Here is a 24299-nt window from a genome sequence, read left to right as displayed (position 1 = left end):
GGTTGTGGTGGTGTGCCCCTGTAGTCCCAGGTACTCGGGAGGCTGAGGCATTAGAATCACTTGAACGCGGGAGGCAGAGGCTGCAGTGAGCCAAGACTGCACCAGTTCACTCCAGTTTAGGTGACAGAGTGAGACTCTGCCTTAAAAGAGAGAGAGAAAAAAAGAATAGACTAGCCCTGTCCAATAGGAATATGAGAGTTACATGTGTAATTTTTAATTTTCTAGTAGCCACATTTTAAAAAGCAGATGAAATTAATTTAATAATACATTTTATTTAACCCAGTATGTCAAAATTATTTCAACATTATCATATAAATTTATTAATGAGATTTTATGTTTTAATACTAAATCTTCCAAATCTAGTGTGCAGAATATACTTACAGCACAATCTCAGTTCAAACTTGCCGTATTTAAAGTGCTTCATAGTCATAAGTGGCTAGTGCTACTGTATTAGAAAGAAATTGAGCCAAGGATAGCACCAGAGTCTTAGCACTGGCTGACTACTGAGTAGCTTTACCATAGACAAGACCTTTAACCACTCACTTCTGTTTTCCTCATCTGAAAAGAGGAGGCATATTTTTCTTACCAACCACATAGGGTTGTAATAGCATAAAATTAGAAACTGAAATGAGGACACTTTTGAAAGGTTGAAAATGTCATACAAATGGGAGGCATTATAATTATTCTAAGAATAAAGTAAACTCTGATGGCTCTAGTTCATGCAGTGTTTCTTAGCATACCTGTGATTTTTAGTAACCGTTGCAGGTACTTAATAGAAGTTGAAATACTAAAGGTTACAATTTCAGTGCTTCCGTGGAAAAATAATTCCCATATTAGCAAGCCCAGTTAAACTAGTGTGCTTTGAAATGGTTATTAATCTCTTCTTTAAGGAATCTGGATCCCAGAGTCTCCCATGCTCCCCAATCTTTCTTCACTGACATGACAGCAATAAAGCAGGGCTGAGGGAGGATGTTGATGTTCCCGTTGGAGTAGAGGAGTGTGATGAAGACACATTGTTCAGAAGCAAAGACAAACTTGGGAGACTCGTATGCAAGTTAATTAGATCGTTGCGAATAAATAAGATCCTTTCGACACAGAGAGAAAGGATGAGGCGGGGCGCCAATCACAAGCATTTTGAGATCCACAGGATTGGGAAATGATGCAGGAACAACTGACCTAGTCATTTGTCTATTTAGTCCTTGCCCCCCACTGAGGTGCTTCTGTGACACCTGAGAGAGATAGAAATACGGTCCCCGTTGCTATGTCCCCCAGAGGACTTCGGAATGGCCAATTATGACTAATATTTTAAGTGTTCTTTGAGGAGATTTTCTGCAGCACTCTGAGTGTCTCCTCCCAAACACTTCAGTTACTGTTTATTCACCTGCTGAGATCTATCTAGTCTCTTATTCACTCTCATTGCCTTAAGAAATGGTACAGAAAGGTATTTATTAACATTTCAGATTTGTATATGTGGTAGCGAGAAATAATTCCCTTTCTTGTATGTTGTGATTTTCCTTTCTTATCAACCTAAGCTCAGGAAGGTGTCTGTGAGAACTTCGCTCAGCCCAAGATCCACCTTCCCTTCCCGTCACATCTGTCAGTGCACACGATTTCTTCCTCTTTCTCGGAAGGAGTTCTGAAGCCCCACCCTTTGCCGACGCAAGGTGCCAAGGAGACTATGCCCTGCCTTGACAACAGTTGCTAAGGGGCGGAGACTTCGGCCCGGTTCCCGAGACGGAATACGCAGGAGTCGAGTACTTGGGCGCATGCGGCAACCGTATTTCAGCTCTCGCGAGGTTTTGTCTTCCCGGAAGCGTTGGAGGACATTCCCTGTTGACTGCGTCGCGATGTGTGGCGACTGTGTGGAGAAGGAATATCCCAACCGGGTGAGCGACTGGGCGCTCCCTTGGCCCGCGGCCGACCCCCGAGGTGTCTCACACCCCAGGCTGGCTTTCCCAGAGAGGCCGTTCGCGGGGCAGACTTGGCCGCACTGCCGGTCCCGGTGACCCGGTAGCGGTATTTAGGCACACCGGGGATGGCCTGTGGCGGTCAGCGCCTCTGGTCCCCGCCCTGGCGGCTGACCTCAGCTGTCGTGGCCGTTCTCTTGAGCTCCAGGGAGCAACAGAGGAACCCCACCACTACCACAAACCCGGTCGACAACCGAGGGACTCCCCACCCCCACCCCCACTTCCGGTCTCATCCTGAAACTCAATTTGATGAAGTTCAATTTTCTTATCGAATTCTAGCGCTGGAGGGGACCTCTGAGGTCATGCGTTCTAACACTTTTGCGGATGAAGAAACCAGTGCCCAGAGAGGGGAAATCACTTGCTCAAGTTCACATTCTGGATGAGAGCCAGGAGTAGAATTTAGGTTTCCTGCCTGTTACTACCTTTTAAATCTCAGTTACTTTCAGGTTCAGGAGTTTGCAAAGCTTATCTATTCTCATTCATTCAAGGCATCCTTGTTGAACATTTATATATGTGTAGTTAGATTACTTTGCTAGGCCAGAAAAGAATTATTTCTCCTCTCTTTGAGACAGGGTCCCACTGTTGCCCAGGCTGGTCTCAGATTCCTGGGATCAAACGATCCTCCCGCCTTGGCCTCCGAAAATGCTGGGATTAATGGCATGAGCCACCGCGCCCAGCTGGATTCTTTATTTCAGAGAAGAAATTAAAAGGCAGCTTTGGTGCTGCCTAACAGCTTACAGTTTTGGGAAGTATGTGACTAACAAAAATGAGTACCTCAGTTCAGAAATGCTATTCAAGTTTAGGGAAAGGGGAGGGCAATAGGAGATAGTGCTGTTCTCCCCTGAGTAAAGGTGGACATCATCTAAAGCTTGAAGGGCAGTTGTAATTAGGGTAGAAAAGAAGGTGAGGAGCTGGAGGATGGGGGAAAATTACAGGAAAGGAATTTGTGCATTGGTTGGGAGGGAGAAAATCTCTGTAGTTGCTTATGTCTTAGTGTCTTATGGGTGATACTTAGGCTTTTGAGTAGCTTGTATAACAGTATGAATTCTCATGGTACAACTACTTTGAAAAAACGGGTGAGCCGTATAAAACACAGAAATGACCCAGCGATTCCCTTTCTAGAAAAATGCATGTGTATATGCTTCTGAAGACCTATAAAGAAGAGTGTTCATAACAGCATTATTTTTGTAGTAGATTGGAAAAGTAACTGTGATATATTCATTAGAATGGAACACCATTAATGAATGAGCAATGGAAATGAATGAATTAGAGCAGTAATTCTCTACCAGGAGTGATTTTTGCCTGTTAGACATTTGGCAATATCCGGAGACATTTTTTGATTGTCAAAAGGTGAAGTACTACTGACTTCTAATGGGTGGTGCAAGGGATGCCCCTTAACATCCTGCAATACATGGGACAGCCACTACAACAAAGTATCACTCCCAATGTCAGTATAGTGCGGAGGTTGAGAAATCCTGAATTATAGTCATGAAACCAAAGTAGAATTACACAGCAACCTGAAGTCTTACAAATAGTGTTGATGAAAGAACACAAAGTATAATTCAGAAAGAGGCAAACCAAAATATATTATTTAAGGATGTACCTGGGTGGTAAAACCGTAAGGAAAGCACACAATTACTGTTAAGTCGAGATAGTGGTTACTCCTAGGGGATTAGGGTGTGATCAAGAAGGGTCACATGAGAAAAAGTCTTCCGGGGTACAAGCAGTGTTTTATTTCTTGATTTGGGTGGTGGTTCTATAGATGTTCACTTTATAATTATTTCTTATTCTCTACATTTATGTTTTATGTACTTTACTGTGTACTATTTCATTTTTTTAAAGTTTAAAAGATTTTATGAAACCGGTAATAAACATGGGATATTATGAGACCATGAGAGAGAAGTTTGCAGTAGAGAATATTAAAAAGAGTAGGTTGGATTCTTAAGAGTGCAGTTATTTTAAAACTTAAAAGTCATATTGAGAAGTTTAGAGTTTACATTTTAGGCATTGGGCAACCATCAAAATTTTAGTAGAGAAATGATTCTGAAATCTGTTATTTAGGAAAATGAATCTTATGGCTGAATGTTGAAATGGTGGAATAGAGGGTGTGTAAAGAGAGAACTCCACAGAGCGTTTCAGGAGCCATGGCAATAGTAATGTAGACATGAGATAATGAAGACCTTATTTCAAAGAAAGAATTAGGCCGGGCGCGGTGCTCACACCTATAATCCCAGTACTTTGGGAGGCCAAGGCAGGTAGATCGCTTGAGCCCAGGAGTTTGGGACCAGTCTCAAACATGGCAAAACCCTGTCTCTACAAAAAAATACAAATAGGCTGGGCACGGTGGCTCATGCCTGTAATCCCAGCACTTTGGAAGGCCAGGGCCGGCGGATCACCTGAGGTCAGGAGTTCGAGACCAGCTTGGCCAACATGGCGAAACCCTGTCTCTACTAAAAATATGAAAATTAGCTGGGTGTGGTGGCCTGTGCCTGTATTTCCCAGCTACTTGGGAGGTTGAGACAGGAGAATCACTTGAACCCGGGAGGCAGAGGTTGCAGTGAGCCAAGATCATGCCACTGCACTCCACCATGGGCGACAAGAGCGAAACTCTGTCTCCCAAAACACACACACACACACACACACACACACACAAACAAACACAAACCCCACAAGTATTAGCCAGGCATGGTGGCATGCACCTGTAGTCCTAGCTACTCGGAAGCTGAGGCAGGAGGTTGCAGTGAGCCATGATCATGCCACTGCACTCCAACCTGGGCAATAGAGCGAGACCCTGTTAAAAGAAAAAAAAAAAAAAAAAAAGAATTAACAAGATTCAACCAGTTTAATGTAGAAGAGAATAAGGGGAGACCTGTACATGATCACATGATCTCAGGGTTTTCAGTCTAGGCAACTGGGATGTTGGAAGTATCATTACAGAAATTGGAGGCATATGGGAAAAAAAACAACATTGGGGACAAATGGTCAAATTGTTATTAATACCATGCTTCACCTGAGGTTGAGAATATCTGAAGGGTCAAGTGAATATATAAGACTGCAGTTTGGGTACAGCTACATAGATAGGTGAGTCAGTCAAATACAAGTGTCAAAATAGGATTTGTTCTCTAAAGAAAAAAATTTAGAGAATCAAAGACTGAGCTCCAAAGACTAAATTAACTTCAGAAGTGAAAATAAAGAAAGTGTAAGGAAGAATAGTAGAAAAAGGGATTGAGCTGATTGGAAAACCAGGAGAGTGCCTTTCAAAGGCACTTTTCTCTGATTTTATTCTGTTCTAAAATAATTAAAAGACTGTCATGAAGAAGAATTAAACTTTTCTTTGGAATTTTGGAAGGCAGATTTAGAAATAATTAGTGGGTGGATGTTACGGGTCTTAGACTTTGAATCAGAATAAAGAACATTCTGACATTTCAAAATGGAATGAGTAACTCTTAAAGGAATTAAGCTCTCTTCCTATTGTTCAGTAGAGACTAACTGACCATTTGGAATGTCAAGGATCCTTCCAACTCTGGGGTTCTTTGAAGTCATGACCTATTTTTAAGTGCAGTAGGAGCAGAAGCCCACTGCTTTTACTCAGCTTTGCAGAAGCTTAGCAAAGGGAAGGGTAATAAGATGGTGGGCCGGGCCTGGTGGCTCACGCCCGTAATCCTAACACTTTGGGAAGCCAAGGCACAAGGATGGCTTGAACCAGGAGTTTGAGACCAGCCTGGGCAACATAGTGAGACTCCATCCTTAACTAAAAATAAAAATTAAGAAACATTAGCCAGGCGTGGTGGTGTGTCTATAGTTCCACCTACTTGGGAAGAGGCTAAGGCAGGAGGATTCCCTCAACCCAGGAGTTCGAGGCTCCCATGAGCTAAGATCACACCACTGCACTCCAGCCTGGGCAACAGAGCAAAACCCTGTCTACTTAAAACAACAACAAAAAAATCATTTGTTGGGAAGCTCTAAGTGTAGAATGAGTAAGTAATAGTTAATTATTTATCTTTGATTACATAAAGTTGTTTGGAGTTTTGTCGTTTATTTTTACAGACTAGGAATATACAGTACTGAATTCTTAATGGAGCTCTGGCCTACTTGCTTATAATGTTAACACTGAGAATTTGAATTCAAACATGAATCAAGTTGGAAATGAACCATACTAATGTTTTGAACCCAAATGTTTTTTAACTCAGCTGCGAACCACATTTTTTTTTCCTTCAGGAAAGCATTTAGCACACCAGTCGGAACTAAACTCTACTACATTTTCTAAAATTCCTGAACAGGCACAAAATTATAATAAAATATTTTTCATATCAAACTGGAAATGAAACTTCATATATTTTAATTTCAGCTTTAAATTTTGTTAGTAATGCAACAGGAATGCAGAAATACATTATTAATCAGTGGGGAAAAATCAGTGTTAGTGATACGTTTAAGTTTAAAATTACATGTTTCATATTTGTCGTTTAAAACTAAGCTGCCAAATTTCATATACTCAAGTTGTTGCTTAGTAGATAACATTAAACCAGATTTAATTAAATGCTGAGTAATATATAATTAGCAAAACAGTTGTAAAATGTTACTCTGCATCTTAAAATTTATAGTTATAAGTGCCTGTATTTAAAAAGTATACTCTTCAATCAATTACCTAACCTTCCACTTAAGCCAATGGAAAAACAGGCCGGGTATGGTGGCTCACGCCTGTAATCCCAGGACTTTTGGAGGCCGAGGCTTGCAGATCACTTGAGGTCAAGAGTTTGAGACCAGCCTGGCCAATATGGTGAAACCCCGTCTCTACCAAACAATGCAAAAATTAGCTTGGCATGGTTTTGTGCGCCTGTAATTCCAGCTACTTGGGAGGCTGAGGTGAGACAATCACTTGAACCCAGGAGGCAGAGGTTGCAGTGTGCCGAGATTGTGCCACAACACTCCAGCCTGGCTGACAGAGTGAGACCCTATCTCAAAAAAAAGAAAAGGAAAGAAAAAGACAATGGAAAAAAGAGCAAACTAAACCCAAAGCAAGCAGAAGGAAGAAAATAATAAGGATCAGAGTAGAGAATACTGAGAGAATACAATAGAGAAAATCAATGAAATAAAAGTTGGTTCTTTAATAAAACCATATTTTCCATTTTTAAACATTCCCTGGCAAAATATATACATTAGCAGAACTCCAAACAACTTTATGTAATCAAAGATAAATAATTAACTATTACTTATTCTATACCTGTAACTTGTATCATCTGAAATAATTTACTGGAAAAAAATTAATCCAGTCTTTATCAGAATAATTACAGCTTTCTCGTAAGATTTTATAACATACTCTCATATTAATTATCCTCATAGTTTTCAGCCATTTCTTCTTGCACACTTGTATACCTTTACAAATCCTTAACCAGGATTTATCTGAATCAAATTTTCTAAGGGTACTTAACATGTTGACTTTTTTCCCTTTCTTCTTGAAGTTGTTATGGTCTACTGTTATTATTGTGGAATTGATTTGAATTGCATTCTTTTTCCACCTGTTACGGGAACCAGAAAACCTTACCTGAATAATGTGTGCTTTAGTTTACTTTCCCAAATTTGGATGTTAGTAGTCTTGCCTTACCTAGTAAAAGAGCTACGCCTCACTGATGAAGGTTACTCTTGCTGCTCTCACGTGACCAGGGCTCTTAAAGAAAGTCCCATCCGCTTCTTATATACTGTACTTGTATTTTGCCATTTGAAGCATTTACTTCCCAGAGAACAGATACGTAGATACTTCTCCTCCTTCAGTGTTTCCTTAGAGTCACATTCTGCCTACTTACACGGTGAGATTAGAGAGGCTAGGCCACATTGTGCAAGGAACCTGTGTCTGGATGCAGTCCAGTTCAGAGTTATATTTATTTGAAATTGACATTTAGATCTTTTAAAACTGTTTTGCTTTCCTTAATTTTTTGGAGTCCTTGGCAGTCAGCTTTTATAGATTCAAGGGAGTCCCAATTCAAACTCTGGTAGACTTTTTTGTAAAGTGTGTAAGCTGATGTTAAAATTTACATGAAACTGAAAAGAACCAAGAATAGTCAGTTTATAGGACGTAAACTATCTGATTTAAAGACTTACTATAAAACTATAGTAATCAAGAGAGTGTGATATTAGTGGGAAGGTAGATATATATATCAAGGGAACACAATAGTCAAAGCAGACCCTCATATTTGTGGTCATTGACTTTTTTCTACAAAAGCACCATTGTAATTCAGTGGGGGAAAAGATAGTCTTCAACAAATCTTGCCAAAACAACTGGAAATCCATATGGAACTAAATAAACCTTTATCATTACCTCATATATAAAATTATTTCAAAATGGAGTATAAACCTAAACCTATAAACTAAAACTGTAAAACTTCTAGAAAAAAACATAAGAAACTTTTTGCAACCCTGGGGTAAGCAGAGATGTCTTAGTAGAAAAGAAGAAAAGTAGAAAAGAAATTATAAAAGAAAAAACGATAAATTGGACTTTATGAAAATCAAAACTTGTTTGATCATCAGAAGAAACCATTAAAAAAGGCAAATCAATGACGGAGAAAATATATTTGGGAAGAAAACTTGTGTCTTAAGATATATAAAGGACTCTTATAACTCAAAATAAACAACGTAACTTTTTGAAAATGGGCAAAAGACTTGAATAGACACTCCATAAAAGAAGATACATGAATAAGCACCATGAAAAGATGCTCAACATCATTAGCCATCAAGGAAACAAAAGTTGAAACTACAGTGAGATACCACTTTACATCACTGGAAAGGCTAAAATAAAAAGCAATACCTAGTATTGATGTAGATATAGAGCAACTGGAACTCACACATTGCTGGCAAGAATGTACACTGGAAAACCATTTGGCAGTTTCTTGTAAAGTTAAATACACCATATTTTTACCATATTAGCAATTCCACTTCTACATATTTACCCGAGGGAAGGGAAGACATATATCCATCCAAGACTTGCACATGAATCTCCATAGCTGCTTTATTCATAATAGCCCCGAATGGAAACAACCCAAATGTCTACCAAGAGCTGAATCCTACAGGGAATACTATTTGGCAATGAAAAGCAACAAACTACCAGTACCTAGAACAACAGGGGTGATGAACATAGGCATTGTATCGAGCAAGGGAAATTGGATGCAGGAGTATACTGATTCTGTTTATATAAAATTCTAGAACGTGCAAGACTGTGGAAATAGAAATCAGATCAGTGGGTGTCTGAGGTAGGATGGAGGTTAGAGATAGACTGAAAAGCACGAAGGAACTTTTTGGGTGGATAGAGATGTTTTATACCTTCACTAGGGTAGTGGTTACATGGATATATACATTGGTTAAAAGTCATTAACCTATGTGTACCCTTAAAGTGTGTGAATTTTATTGTATGTAAATTGTACTTCTGTAGATTTTATTAAAAAAAAAATCAAAGCATTCACTCTTAATAACTGGAAATGTATACTTTAATCCTAAGGCCCTTTTCCCTTTTGGTAGTTAAGGCAGTGCACCTATGATTTAATAACTCTAAACTGTGTAGTAATCTCTTGATTTTTCCCACCAGAGTTAATCTCTAACTCATACATAGAAGGGAGACATTCCTCAATGTATAGAAGGGAGAGATTAATTCTCCCACCAGAGTTTGTCTCTTCCTCAGTACATGGAAGGGAGACATTCCTCATTACATAGAAAGGAGAGATTAATTCTGGTGCTTGGAATCCAGAAAGACTTCCTAGTGGCATTATTTATGGTGAATCTTAATTTCGCTGATGCTTCTTAAAACTCCTTGAAGGTAGGAACATATTTGGCTCATCTTTGAATCCTCCATTGTGCTTTGCACAACACCAGACATAAGAGATGCACTGGAGAAACGTTGATTTGAGTGATTTTTTGTCACATTACTTAAAAATACTCTTACGTTTGTTGCTGAGAAATGGGATTGGACTAGATTCTTTATAAAGTAACTTTTAATTCTTAATAAGTATTAGTAAGCCTTTAGCAAAGACTTGCTTTGGGTTGGGGATGGTGGCTCCCAACTGTAATCCCAATACTTGGGAGGCGGAGGTGGGAGGATCGTTTGAGCCCAGGAGTTTGAGACCAGCCTGGGCAACATAGCAAGACCCCATCTAAATTACCAAAAAAAAGGCTTCCCTTGAGCCAGGAGCATAAGTTATTTAGAATTTCTTTTTTGCCGGGCGCGGTGGCTCAAGCCTGTAATCCCAGCACTTTGGGAGGCCGAGACGAGCGGATCACGAGGTCAGGAGATCGAGACCATCCTGGCTAACACGGTGAAACCCCGTCTCTACTAAAAACTACAAAAAACTAGCCTGGCGAGGTGGTGGGAGCCTATAGTCCCAGCTACCCAGGAGGCTGAGGCAGGAGAATGGCGTGAACCCGGGAGGCGGAGCTTGCAGTGAACTGAGATCCTGCCACAGCACTCCAGCCTGGGTGACAGAGCGAGACTCCGTCTCAAAAAAAAAAAAAAAAGAATTTCTTTTTTAAAAACTTTTTGAAAATTTGTATAGTTTCTTAGTAAAGATGTAAAACCCGTTCTCTCTTAAATGCAAATGTGTCAGTCTTATGAAATGAAGAACTTAAGCTTCTGTTCCTCAGTCACGTGTATCCTTAAGGACTGACATCTGTAGAGCTGAGAGTTTACTTTTGTTTGTTTATTTTGTATTATGATCAAGGATCAAAACTATTTGAACAAACAACTGAACATCATAGTATGTAAGATCATCTTTATCATTGACTCAGTTTCTGTTTTGATTGAATTTAATTCTAGTTTTGGTATGCCTCGTTTAATATTGTTGGCTATTAAATTTTTCTAGTTTTCTATTTTCATATTTTATATTAAGGTTTCCTTAAGTTGTTTCCAGATATCTATTTGCAGTTTGTCCTCCCTTTTCAACATATGGCAGTCCTCAGAGACTTAAGGATCTAACACTGTGCTTTAGTTGCTTTTTTTTTTTTTTAACATGAGTTTTCCTTCTTTAGGAAAATATGACCTAGAAGTAAATGCTGTCCATTTTTTCATTTTGTTTTGCCTTTAGAGATTTTAAGTCTATTAATCATCTCACTAAAGATTTTGAAATGTAAAGAAATTAAATTCCTGTTTCTGATATTTTAGGGTAACACCTGCCTAGAGAATGGATCTTTTTTGCTGAACTTTACAGGCTGTGCAGTGTGCAGTAAGCGGGACTTTATGCTGATCACAAACAAATCCTTGAAAGAAGAAGATGGAGAAGAAATAGTTACCTATGATCGTAAGTAGACTTTTCTTTTTTTTTTTAACCTGAGTGTGTTAGCAGGTGTCAGCTTTTGGAAGTTGATATGTTACACAAAATATTCTGAGGCCTTATTTCATTATTGTATTGCACACATAGTTACTAGTTAGGTTTTTAAGAGGAAAATGTCGTTAACACCTCATTTATCTAGGATCATCAAAGAGTTTATGTAAATGACTTTTGCAGATAACTAAAGCTTATGATTCAGACACTGAATTTTTTTGTTTATCAAATTATTTTTCAGGGACATACTTTCAAAAGCTTTATGCTGCCTTAACAAGATGTATTTTTTATTATTGTTATTATTGTGACCTTAGGGTCATCTCTGTGAGTTTTCACTTTCTGCTACAGTATAATACCATGATATCCTCCAATAGCTATTAAAGTATTTAGGGCTGCTTGTCCCTATACTAAATGACTTCCAGAATGCAGTGTTTTTTTTAGTCTTGTTTCTGCTCAGAATGTCTAGCTTTTTTTTCCTCCAGTCTCACTGTCAGTCTGTTGTTCCTTACTTTTGCAGCTAAATAATAAGCTGCCTTCATATCCTTCTCCTCGTCCTCAGTATTGGGAAGCCAAATAAACTATGTATAAAAAAAAATGAATTCTGAGGTTAGCACTAAGGATTTCTGTAAGTTAAGTATATGTATACGTCAGTGCCCAGATATTGTGACAAGTATTTAACTGTTCACATTCCCTTTTTGCTTGTCTCCTGGTTCTTGGGTACCTTCTGAACACATGATGAATAAATGCACAGGTAATGGTATTTTGACAGAGGAGTTTGAAAGACACTAAGCCTTTAGAATGGAGTCAGATAATAATAAATGTTCTAAGCTAGAAGAATCTTTTTCTTTCTTTTTAGTGTATGTTTTCTTTAAGCTGTATTTCATTCCAGGCAATAGGGCATAGTGGTTTAAGAGCAAGGGCCCTGGAGCTAGGCTGTTTGGGTTTGAATTCTAGTTCCACTACATCCTGGCTCAGTCCTCTTCCTAGTTATTTAACTGAAGTATGCCTTTGTTTGCTTATCTCTAAAAAGGTGGTAATGATAGTATCTACCTCATTGAGTTTTTTAGAAGATTAAATATTTAAAATAGTAAGCACTCAATAAATTATAGTTTTTACTAGATTATTTTGTTACCATTAAATTCACTTTAATGCCCAGCTTTGGTTTTCATTTATGATTGGATATAGTAGCACAGTTTATATTATTCATGATAATGAAAGCTTTTACATATTTAAATAGGTACAGCTCGGATGGGTGTGGTGGCTCACGCCTATAATCCTGGCACTTTGGGAGGCCCAGGAGGGAGGATCGCTTGAGCCCAGGGGTTCAAGACCAGCCTGGTCAACATAGTGAGAACTCACATCTACAAAAATTCAAAAAAATTAGCTGAGTGTGTTGGCGCATGTCTTGAGCCCCTCCCGGGCTCAAGTTATTCTCCCAGCTACTCGGGAGGCTGATTTGGGAGGATAACTTGAGATTGGGAGGTTGAAACTGCAGTGAGGCGTGATCATGCCACTGCACTCCAGCCTGGGCAGCATAGTAAGACTCAGCCTCAAAAAAAAAAAAAAAAAAATTGATCTAGCTAGTTTAAAAATACACTTAAATATCTTTTAACTGGTTCTCTTAAAGAACTTTTGGTGGCAATTAATAAAAGCATATTAAGTCTCTGAGCTCAGACTCTTAATTATGTAGTATTGCTATGTGGCATATTCTGAATTTTTTAAAAATCAAGGTAGATTTTATAATGGATTTCCTCTTGTGTTAAATATGACAGACTTAAGATTCTCTTTAAATAATATGCTGAGAATAGAAATTTTAATAGAAATTTTAAGAAACTCTCTAAGACTTAATTACATAAGTCTCTCTTGTTTTAGCAGATTTGTGTAAGAATTGTCATCATGTAATAGCCAGACATGAGTATACATTCAGTATCATGGATGAATTTCAGGTAAATATAAATGTGGGTATGTTGTGGGGAGGTTAGGGCAATAACAAAAGTGCCCTTGAGAATCTAAACACAGTTTTCATAAGTGAAGTGCAAAGTGTTAGCATATATTAAAGGAGACTATGGTTTTGTTTTGTTTTGAGATGGTGTCTTGCTATGTTGCCCAGGCTGGTCTTGGACTCCTGGGCTCAAGCAGTCCTCCCACCTCGGCTTCCAAAGTATTGGAATTACAGGCATGAGCCACTGTGCCCAGCCCCATGCCTTTCTTATATCTGTGCAAGTTGAGAGAGAGACTTTAGATGTGGGTGGATTTGTGCAAACCTGACTTCACGAGAGTCACAAATCAAAATGTGTAGTTTACAACTGATATCTCAGCCCTGTCATTTTTGTTTATAACGAATAGTAGCACATTCTGGCTTCTTCTGAGGTTTACCATTGTGCTTCTTTTTTTCTGCCCAGTTATGTGATTGCACAGTTGTGGGCTTTTAAGTGGTGGCCTGTCCGCTGCCACCATACTTGCCCAGCATGGAAATTGTGATAAGGAGGTTATCTTTGTTTTCCCAAGTTGGCATGTAGAGTTGAATAACTCTGCAGTCTCATCTGTGGTAAGACATTATGATATTATTAAGTAAAATTACAAGCTGTGTGTATCAAAGTTGGAGGAGAAATACTGAACCACTGTGAAGCTGGAAATTAAGAGATTTATCATAAGGATTAATCCTTACACAATTGTGAGAGCATGTGAAGAATTCTCTGGAAGGTTGGTATAGGCCTGAAATTGCTGAAGATTCACAGGTCTGATGATCAGAAAGAAAAGCTGAGCAGTAGGGGAGAGCCAGGGACAAACTGAAACCTGCCTCTGTCCCTCACTGCCTGTTTTCAAGCCTTCAAGTTGAGTTACTTATTTTGTGTGAACTACATATTTGTCCATAGGATATAAATATCAGGCTAGGGCTTTTAACAGCCAAGAGAATTTTTTCAATTCCCTTCACATTTGGATAGTACTTAATTAGGAAAATAATAATAATCTTCCATAGAAGAATCATAAGATAGTAAAACCCCTCTTATTCCTTATTTTAGCATGGAAGACAGTGCTTAGTCACCTGTCAGAGTCTGGTCTGATGTGTTGTGGTTAATCTAAAATAACATCTTGACTATATTTCTTCAGCATCCAAAAATTATGCCTCAGGAAATATTTATATGATATGTGTAACTTAGGGCAAAATTGACATCTTAGTGAATGAGTAGTGGCCACATAGGGGGATGAGCACCTCCCGGGCTTAAAGAAACAGTTCTGTTCTTTTATGGGAGGAAAAGAGTGCTTATAGCTATTTTCAAGAAGCTAGTGAAACTCACATGAGTTATGTACAGCTCCTGAATGAATATTGAGGTTACCTGTTTATGTCCTAACCAAGCCATTGTAAATTAGCTAGACCAAAGTCTAGCTGATTTTTCCTTTATGACTGAATGCAGCCATTTTCAAAGCTGCCCTAGAAATTACTCTGGGACAAGAAGAAGGTAAAGGAAGGTGGCTTATCACAATGTGAGAAACTATGAAATGGTGGTGAAAATGATTCTAAAACTAGACTCTCTTCTCCCAGTCTACTCCTCCCCAACATCTACTTCCCCACCCACCCCCCAACTCATATTCCATACTCTACCATCAGATTAATTTTCTTAAAATGATGTTTTCAATGCTGGGCATGGTGGTGTGTGCCTATAGTTTGAGATACTCAAGAGGCTGAGGCAGGAGAATCTCTTGAGGCCAAGTGTTTGAGTACAGTCTGGGCAACATAGTGAAACCCTGTCTACTAAAAAGTAAAAATAAATGATACTTTCGGGTGACCTCATTGGCCTTCCCATAGGGCGCTTTTAGCTACAGTACAATATCAAAGCTGCTCATTTCAAGGTTCTCACTGGACTGGCCCAGCTTCCCTTCTTTTATTTCCCGCTACTCTTTCGTATATACACCATACTTAGCATTGTCCCAACTTTAGACTCTTCCTTCTCTCCTGTTAGAGAGGAAGATTTTTATTTACTCCTCTCTAATGCTACCCCACTGCATTTCCTCAGGAATCTCATGTTATCGTCTCTCTCTCTCTAGTGTACTTTGATTCATCCTGTAATCATTTCTTCTTCCTCTTGCTTCTTTATTTGAATAGGGTGTTTGTTTGTTGCAACAAGGTCTCACTCTGCTGCCCAAGATGAAGTGCAGTGGTATGATCACAGCTCACTGCAGCCTTGACCTCCCGGGCTCAAACGATCCATCTGCCTCAACTCCTCAAGTAGCTGAGACTACAGGCACTAGCCACCATGAGTGGCTATTTTTAAAATTTTTTTCTGTAGAGATGAGGTATCACTTTGTTGCCCAAGCTGGTCTTGAACCCCTGGGGTCAAGCAGTCCTCCTGCCTCAGCCTCCCAAAGTGCTGGGATTACAGGTGGGAGCCACTGCCCGGCCACTTGAATAGGTCTTTACCCTATTTTCCTTATTTCCATATGCTCCTCTTAACACCTACAAACTGGTTTTCATTTTCACTGTACTAAAACTGTTCTCTCATAGGTTTGCTATAATCTAACCACATCCTGTGACTTTGCCTTAGTTCTTTTCTCTCTTACATGGCTTCTGCATGTAGTTTTATTAACCATTGTTGTCTTTTTGTAGCATTTCTGCCCTTGAGGTTCATAGTGCTTTACTTCTCTCCTTTTTAAATCATTTTAACTGCTCCTTTGGGTTTTCTCTCATTTTTCTTTCCTGTTTTCTCTAAGTGACACTCCTGAGCTTTTGGTCTGTGGTCTGGAACCTTCTTTATGCTCTCTCATGTAGTGAACACACATGTACTCAGTCTTAGTAGAGACCTGTTAGATACCTTTCACATTTCCTTCTCTAGCCTTCATGCCTACACCGCTCATCCCCTCTTTGTTTTCTTTGTTTTTCTTGCTTTTTCTCTGACTCTAACATCACACCTCATGTCAAGGACCATACCCATTGAAGCCTGAATTACTGCAGCATTTTCCATACTGCAGTTCTGCACACTGCCATCAAGTTAATCTTCTTAAACATGTCATCCTCCACTCCCCTGCTGACAAACCAGATGCTTCTTCTTTCCCTTTTACTCCGTAAGCGATGCACATGCTGTTTTCCTTATTACTGTCCATATTCATGCCTTTTCCTTGATTTGAATTGTCCCTCTCTCTACCTTCAAGTCAACTAAATCTTACCTCTTTCTAGCTGAACTCAAATTCCATCTCCTCTTTGCTCTTCAAGCCCGTGCATCTTCTCCCTTTTCTGAACTTTTCTTGTACCTATGTCAGGCCCTGACTTTAGTGAATAGCCACTTGGGAACTTCTACCTCAGCCTAATGGCCACAAGAACCCTCTATTCTCAGCTGCCATTACTTACTATCCTTGTCCCCACCCTACCCCAGCCCCTCATCCTATCCTGGCAGTAGTTCAAGTTCAAGGTGGGATTCCCAGCCACCATTGTTGTATTATATTAAACATCTTATAGGAGATTTAAACATAGTCCAAAGTAGGCAGAACAGTGTACTAATGTACACTACCCATCTTCAAGTTGCTTTATTTGTACTTCACCTTTCTCACATCCCCCCCACAGGATTATTTCCAAGCAAATTCCAAACATATCACTACCTCTTTAAATATTTCATTAGCCTCTCTGAAAGATAAGTATTCTGTTTTTAAAACAACTGTAATGCCATTATTGAACAAAGTAGAATTTTCTGGTGGCAAGACTAGGGGAAAAGTGGCGACAGAGAGACAGAGTTTACATGGAAAATATATCATAAATTATTATAGGTATCCTTTATTTTTTAAAAAAATTCCCCGGCAAAAGGCCCCGCTGCCCCCCGACCAAAATGTTCTGTGGTGTTTACTTCAAGAAACAAGACAGAAACTATGAAGACTGCTTTTGTTCCTTCTGTTGGGCCCAGGGGAAGGAGAAGAACTTGGAGTGTAGATATGAACCAGGGGATCTAATAGAGGGAAAAGGAGTAAAGGCGCCTCAGAATAAAAAAAACAAAAAAAAAAAAAAAAAAAGATCTAGTTCTTACTCAGAGGTAATTCCACCCACTGTGCTCTTCCCTCCCAAGTCTCTTCCCCTAGGCCCTGCCCAGTTGGAGCCTTTGAGAGTCCCTGTGAATGACTGGGGGAATTATTTTCTCTACTTGAATGATTTTGATAAAAGGTGTCCTAATCTCATCATATTCCTGGCAGCCAAGGAGATCTGTTCCTGGCATCCCAAGTTAGAATTCTAGACGTATTTTCCCACAGAAGCACTTCTATATATGGTTAGATTCTATGGTATTTGAACAATATAAATTTAAAAGACTTGTGGATTTTCCTGGGAACCTAACCGCCATGTATGACATTAATTCTGTGGGAAATTGCTTTTGAATTCCTAATAATTGACTTGCAATGAAATTTGAGTTCCAGACTGCCTATAAAGATTATAGGTGTAATCAGTCTCACTGATTTAATAATCTTGCCAGATTATATGTTAGGTTTTTTTCCCCCTTCCAAGTTAGACTGTAGATTTTATAAAGTCAGACTTTGTTCTTTCATGTCTGTCAGCACATTGCAGAGCATGTAGGCACTCAGTATAAATTTGTCAGTGGCTAGATTGGTTGAAAACTCAAGTATTTGTTTAGCCTCACACATTTTCTCTTTTTGACTCTATTACTCTTTTCCTTCTTCTTTTCCTGTAAAAGGTTACCATCCAAATAGCAATGCCTGGTGGGTTAAAGCAGTGGAAGTATTTGACAGCTGTAAAAGACCTTGAAGAGGATGTATTTTTATTTTATTTTTAGTTCATAAAGCAATCTTTCCACTTCCACAACTAAGCTCCCCTTCTGAACTCACCAGTAGAAGATGGAAAAGGCAGTTGCCAGCTTCAATGTCTTTGTACCACAGTCATTGTTTACCTCTGTGGCCCTCTCTAGTGACTGTCTAAACCCAAGAAACACAAACTGCCTTGACCAATCAATTTCCAGACAGCTAGCAAACTCAGCATCAGGTGTGGAAATTCTAGAAGACTTAACATAGATGTTTGTTTTCATACAGAGATAAAAGGCTTTTAAAGAAAAGGTTTCAAAGAAATATGTCTCTGTAGTTTATGACTGTTAAATATTCTAGAAAGGGAAAGCTATAAGAATAGGACTTTGAAGGCCGGGCGTGGTGGCTCACGCGTGTAATCCCAGCACTTTGGGAGGCCGAGACGGACAGATCACAAGGTCAGGAGATCGAGACCATCCTGGCTAACACGGTGAAACCCCGTCTCTACTAAAATACAAAATTAGCCGGGCGCAGTGGCAGGTACCTGTAGTCCCAGCTACACGGGAGGCTGAGGCAGGAGAATGGCATGAACCCGGGAGGCGGAGCTTGCAGTGAGTAGAGATCGCGCCACTGTACTCCAGCCTGGGCAACAGAGTGAGACTCCGTCTCAAAAAAAAAAAAAAAAAAAAGAATAGGGCTTTGGGCTGGGTGCAGTGGTTCACACCTGTAATCTTGGCACTTTGGAGGCCAAGGTGGGAGGATCACTTGAGCCTAGGAGTTTGAGGCCACCCTGGGCAACACAGACCCCATCTCTACAAAAAAATTTAAAAATTAGCCAGGTGTGTTGCCAAGTGCATGTAATCTCAGTTACTTGGGGGACTGAGGTTGGATGATCACTTGAGCCCAGGAGGTCAAGGCTGCAGTGAACCATCATTGCGCCACTGCACTCCAGTCTGGGCAACACAGTGAGACCCTGTCTAAAAAAAGAAAAAAGAAAAAAAAGAACGTTGCCCTAAGGGTTTTTGCCTAAAACAAACTCTCCTGTGTTACCAGTCTGGACATTTGTTAAACCTAGGAAACAAATCTCTTAAATGGATCGAATTCACAGACAACTAGCTATCTGAAAATCAGACAGGACATACTAGTGAATTTAACATAATTGTTTATTTTCCTGGAGTAGGTAAAAATAGCTTTTTCGGTTTGTGAATTTTCTCCTTTCAAAAAATTATTTCTGTTGTTAAATATCCTTAGTGTTAAATATCCTAGAAAGGAACAGCTATAAGAATAGGAATTTTTCCATAGGGACCCACACTCAAACTGCTTCATTACTTTAAATAGTAGCACTAAGCTAAATATATGTGCTTTCTGAGAAATAGCCATGTATTTCCAAGATGACATTTATGTATCAATTTATATAAACAACAGGCTGTGGAATATACAGAGTAAGCCTAAGACATTGCTGATACATGTTGAAGAAATTGATCCAATGTACAGAAAGAATATTCCTGATAATTTGTAGAGAACTTTTTAACTAGAGTAAGTTATAAAGCATCTTTTCCCTGTTCCTCGAGATAATTATGCACTTTATCTTGTTCTAGGAGTATACCATGCTGTGTCTGTTATGTGGCAAAGCTGAAGATACTATCAGTATTCTCCCTGATGACCCCCGACAAATGACCCTCTTATTCTAAGGATCCTTCTACAGATCTGTTATAACTATGTTGGGTTGGTTTACAATACAGCAAGCCTGATGGTTTGTCTTATTTCATTCACACTGAAAATTCTTTGCATATTTTTTTTCTGCTTAGACTCACTTATTCTTTGAGGAAAAAAAGTAACGTAGGAGATCATTGTTCTCTAGAGCTGAGCTCTTCTGCTAAAGTTCAAAGTTCACATCGGTGTAGCCAGAGTGAAGCATCTTTGTTAGCAGTTATGTGGTCAGAAAACAACTAGAATGGGAGCATACCTGCTGCCCAGATTTTGGTTTCCAATAAAAGGAACCAGGGCTCCTTGGAAAATCAACTGATTCTAGAACTGGGGTGTGAACTATACAAGATGAGCCTAGAGTATCTTGTGCCACAGAAAAGTGAAGTACTGAAATTAAAAAAAAAAAAATCACAGTGATTGGGAGTATGTCAGTATGATCGAACTGAAGGATCTCCGAAAGGCCAGAGCTGGAGCAATTTGAGTAACAAAATAAATAAAGTAGTATTGGGTTATAACCCAAACTATATAATAAATATTTACAAGCCCAAACTAATATAAATGATTGAATGGGAACAAATCTCTTGTGCAGAAGAATTTCAAATAATTTATGTAGATACTCCCCACTTAGTGGGCTCCACATAGTGACTTCTGTGCAGAGTCTAATATGGAAAGGGGGGGAAAAGAGTAACTTTACAGTGGAGAAATCTGACAGACACTAGCTCAGCCAGGTGATTAAGGTTAACGTCATCCATGATAGGCCCTTTTGATAGCATGTATCCTTGATAGCATCACATCATACAGAATGTGATAAGAATGGCACTTTACCTCTGTGGTCCTCCTCCCCAAAACTCAGAACCCAAGTCTGATCAGGAGAAAAACATCACACAAATTCCAGTTGAGGAGCATTCTACAAAATACCTAACCAGTACTCCTCAAAACTATCAAGGCCATCAAAAACAAGGAAAGTCTGAGACATGGTCACAGCCAAGAGGAGCCTGAGAAGATGTGACTGCTAGATGTAGTGTGGTATCCTACATGGGATTATGTACGGGGGACGGGGGGAGATCATTTGGTAGAAACTAGGGAAATCTGAATACAGTGTGGACTTCAGTTAATATAAATGAGAAAATGGTTTCATTTGCTCTAAAGGGATCTTAGAATATCTTACTTTGCATAGTTGCATGAGCATTGGCTAGGAGATGGTAAGCTCTGGCATTTAGGCCTCTCTACCATTTAGTAGCAGTATAGTCATTAAGCGAAGCATTACTCTGGACTTTATTGTCCTGTTTCTATCAAATTGGACTAATAAAAATTGATATTATACGTTCATCACAGTATTGTTAGGAGATTTAAATGAACTAGTGAATGTAAAATACTTTAGAAAGCATATATAAAGTACTAGATACAATGAGGTGGCTTCAGTTAGTGCTCATTCTGAGACCTAAATTTAAAGGTTCAGGCATTGGAAACAAAAGTGTTTCTTCATATCTAGGAGATTTGGAAATTCTGAACTAAGGCCTTATAACAAAAAAGAAATGAGCATAGTGTTCATTGTAGATACCAGGGAAAAGCTTTGTTGAATAGCAGTAATAATAGCTGAGGTTTATTAAGTACTTCTTATGTGCTAAAACCTTTTTAAGCACTTATTTAATTCTCATTAACAAATTCATAAGGTAGGTGCTATTGATAGTTTAGCCATAACCAGATATGGCTTGTTTTTTGTAAGTTATGAAGGGGTTTATATTCACTGTTCTTTATTTCAGTGTAGCACTTTTAGAGCCAAAAAAACCTCGGACACAAAGAAGTTAAATAACTTGTTTAAGATCACACAGCTAGTGCAGTTACCCCCTCTCAGTAATAATGTTTGGTAAATATGAAGTATAAGGATCCGGCAAGGTTAGGAAGAGGTTAAGAATATCAGTGACAGCACTCTGAGGCATCTGGGCATGTCAGATGAAGATTTATTCAGAAAAGTTAAGTCAGCTGTTGTAGGGATCAGTTGTTTTATTCCTGGAAAATGTGCTTCATTTTGCTGCAAATCTATATCTGACCTGCTGAGGAAATCATTTGGTGAAATGAATCCAGAAAGCAGAGAAAATGCTTCATTACTTTAAATAGCAGCATTAAGCCCATTATAGCCTCTGAATTGTCCCTTCCTTGAGTTTGCTATTGCTTCCAACTTAGTCATTTGAAGCTCAAGAGTCTAATTTTATATGCCCTGCCAATGTCCTCATCTATTGCGGAATGTATAATTATCTATTTGTTTTGGACTGTATGTTACAAAAATTTAAAATATAAGATCCTCTCTCTCTATTTCATTATTGGTAAACCAACATTGTGCTGTGTTTTGTGATATTTTATCATTTTAGATTATTCTGTGGATCTAATAAAGGCCACTTGAACCCAGTTTCACAGAATCCTTATTTTTCTGTTCAAATTAGGAATTAGGCAAAACATGGCTCTCTTTTTACTTCCCTTCCTGAGATATAAGAAGGAAGAGAAATCCCCTGTGGGTATAATTGGAAACGTGGGCTTATCCTGGCACCTCCTTTTTCTCTAATCATTCTATGATGTACAGGTCTGGCTACTTAGGCTCTTGAAATTAAAAGCTCAGCCAGTATTTGTTGTTTTGTTTAATCTAGCTCTTTCTCATGTGGTTTTAGGTTCTCCCAGTACTAACTAATTGACACGAGATAGCTTGGGCATATGGCTTGTTATTTGTAAGTTACCATGAAGAGGTTTATGCTCACCGACCTTTATTTCTGTGTATCAGAAGTCCTTTCTGTTTCATTCTTTCATTTTGTGGGCAGGGCTAGTTATTTGAGGCTCTCAATTTTAAAATGTTTTTTTTTTTTTACTGTAGTACAAGACTGTTGTAAGATACAGTATAGTTGGATAGAAAAGGAACTAAAAGATCTGGGTCTAGAATTAACTTTGTCACCTGCTAATGATGGGACAATGGGCAAATCACTTATCCTGTCTACCTCAGTGTCTTCAGTGGAAAACTAGAAACCATCATGCCTCCACAGAATTTTTAAATGTAATGATTTTTAAATCTAATGCTGTGCGCAGGCAGCTGTCAGTGGTCTTTATGAAGAAAAATCTGAGCTAGAAGAAAGCACTGTTGTGTTGTGGTTAAGAGCAGAGGCTTTGGAGTCAGACTGACCTGAGTTCAACTTTCAGCTTTGCTACTTCCTAAGCTCTGTGTCCTTGGCAAGTGTCTTGCCCAATTACCTTTTCTTTTAATAGAAATAAAAAGTTTTCATGGGATCTGTATGAGGATTAAATAACCTAGTGTATATAAAGTACCTAGCACAGTCTGTGCCCATAGTAAATATTAAATGAATGGTAGTTTGGATGATGGTTGTGATGGTGATTGTAATAAAGTTGTAGAGTTTGGCTCAGTGTTTTTGAGACAGGGTCTCACTCTGTCACCCAAGCTGGAGTGCAGTGGTGCAGTCATAGCTCACTGCAGCCTTGAACTCCCAGGCCCAGGCAATTGTCCCACCTTAGCCTCCTGAGTAGCTGAAACCACTACAGGTGTACATCACCATGCTCAGCCAATTTTTTTTATTTTTATTTTTTGTAGAGATTAGGTCTCAGTATGTTGCCCAGGCCGGTCTCATTCCTGGGCTCAGGCCGTCTTTCTGCCTCAGCCTCCCAAAGTGTTGGGATTACAAGCTTGAGCCACCACACTGGGCCTCAGTGTCTCATAAACTAAGGAGAGATAGCTGTGGGAACATAGTCATGGAGATAATTATCAATTTCACTGTCTGTGCCTTGGCCTCCTAAAATCACTTGTTCCAAGCTCTGTTTTTGTCTTTTTTTTTTTTTTTCTTTGTAAGAGCCCTCAGGTTAGTGATTCTCTCTGTCCCTCCTCTGAATTGAATAACATTATCTCAGTACTTCTGGGGAAGTTGTTAATGAGATTTCCCCCTCCTTCTGAGTGCCCCTAGGGAAATTTGATGAAAAGATTTTTGTTTATCTAGGAAAGTGGGTGCTATTTTAAAGCTTTGCCTTGTCTGTTTATGACCACAAGCTAATACTTCTGAGGATGATAAGGGGGACAAACAAGATGAAGAATAAAGGAAAGGAAACACTTTCTAATTTCTCTTCATTTTAACAACAGCACAACTGAATATTTGGTAAAGCTAAACATCCTTGTAAAACAGGATCCTTCAGTCTTGCCTTCCCTGTTTCCTCGTGAGCGAAACAGATCAGGTTCTGTCTGAAGCAAAGAGCATTTCCCCTCCCACGTGAGGAGCCCTCATTCTAGCTTTGTGGCCCTCTCTTGACTTTCTGCAAAATCACTTATACTGTAATTCCCATTCCTTTGGGAATCCCTAAATAATTCTTTGAATTTGGGCCTCAAGGGAAAGACCGAACACATTGTACTGGTGTATCAGGCTCTAAGCTGCTGGTAGCATGTTTCCAACACCCCGGATAGCTGGCTCTGTTACTGGATGTAACAACAGGCTATGGTACTGTCAAGATGATGACTACCTTTCAACAAGAATTCTCTATTTGTCAGGAAAGCAACTTGTCTGCAGTCACTGCTCTAAAATCAGTACATGGGCCTGCCCCATAATCATTC

At 39.2% G+C, this 24299-nt stretch overlaps 1 protein-coding gene across 2 annotated transcripts; it reads left to right on the top strand.

Moving 5' to 3' along the window:
* The first annotated feature begins 1473 nt into the window (after nucleotides 1-1473).
* Nucleotides 1474-22112, top strand: CHURC1 (churchill domain containing 1). Of its 2 annotated transcripts, none has more exons than XM_017892435.1 (4): nucleotides 1474-1886; nucleotides 11107-11242; nucleotides 13139-13212; nucleotides 19597-22112. In XM_017892435.1, the coding sequence occupies exons 1-4, from the start codon at nucleotides 1767-1769 to the stop codon at nucleotides 19687-19689; spliced, it is 423 nt and encodes a 140-aa protein (XP_017747924.1). In that variant the 5' UTR covers nucleotides 1474-1766; the 3' UTR covers nucleotides 19690-22112. The 2 variants fall into 2 exon arrangements, with proteins under 2 accessions (XP_017747924.1, XP_017747925.1); XM_017892436.1 differs by having other exon boundaries at nucleotides 1540-1886; nucleotides 13142-13212.
* The last annotated feature ends 2187 nt before the right edge of the window (nucleotides 22113-24299 follow it).

Source organism: Rhinopithecus bieti, unplaced genomic scaffold (genome assembly GCF_001698545.2).
Source record: "Rhinopithecus bieti isolate Rb0 unplaced genomic scaffold, ASM169854v2 scaffold_20892, whole genome shotgun sequence".
Classification (NCBI taxonomy): Eukaryota; Metazoa; Chordata; class Mammalia; order Primates; family Cercopithecidae; genus Rhinopithecus; species Rhinopithecus bieti.
This window is presented reverse-complemented; position numbering and strand designations above follow the sequence as displayed.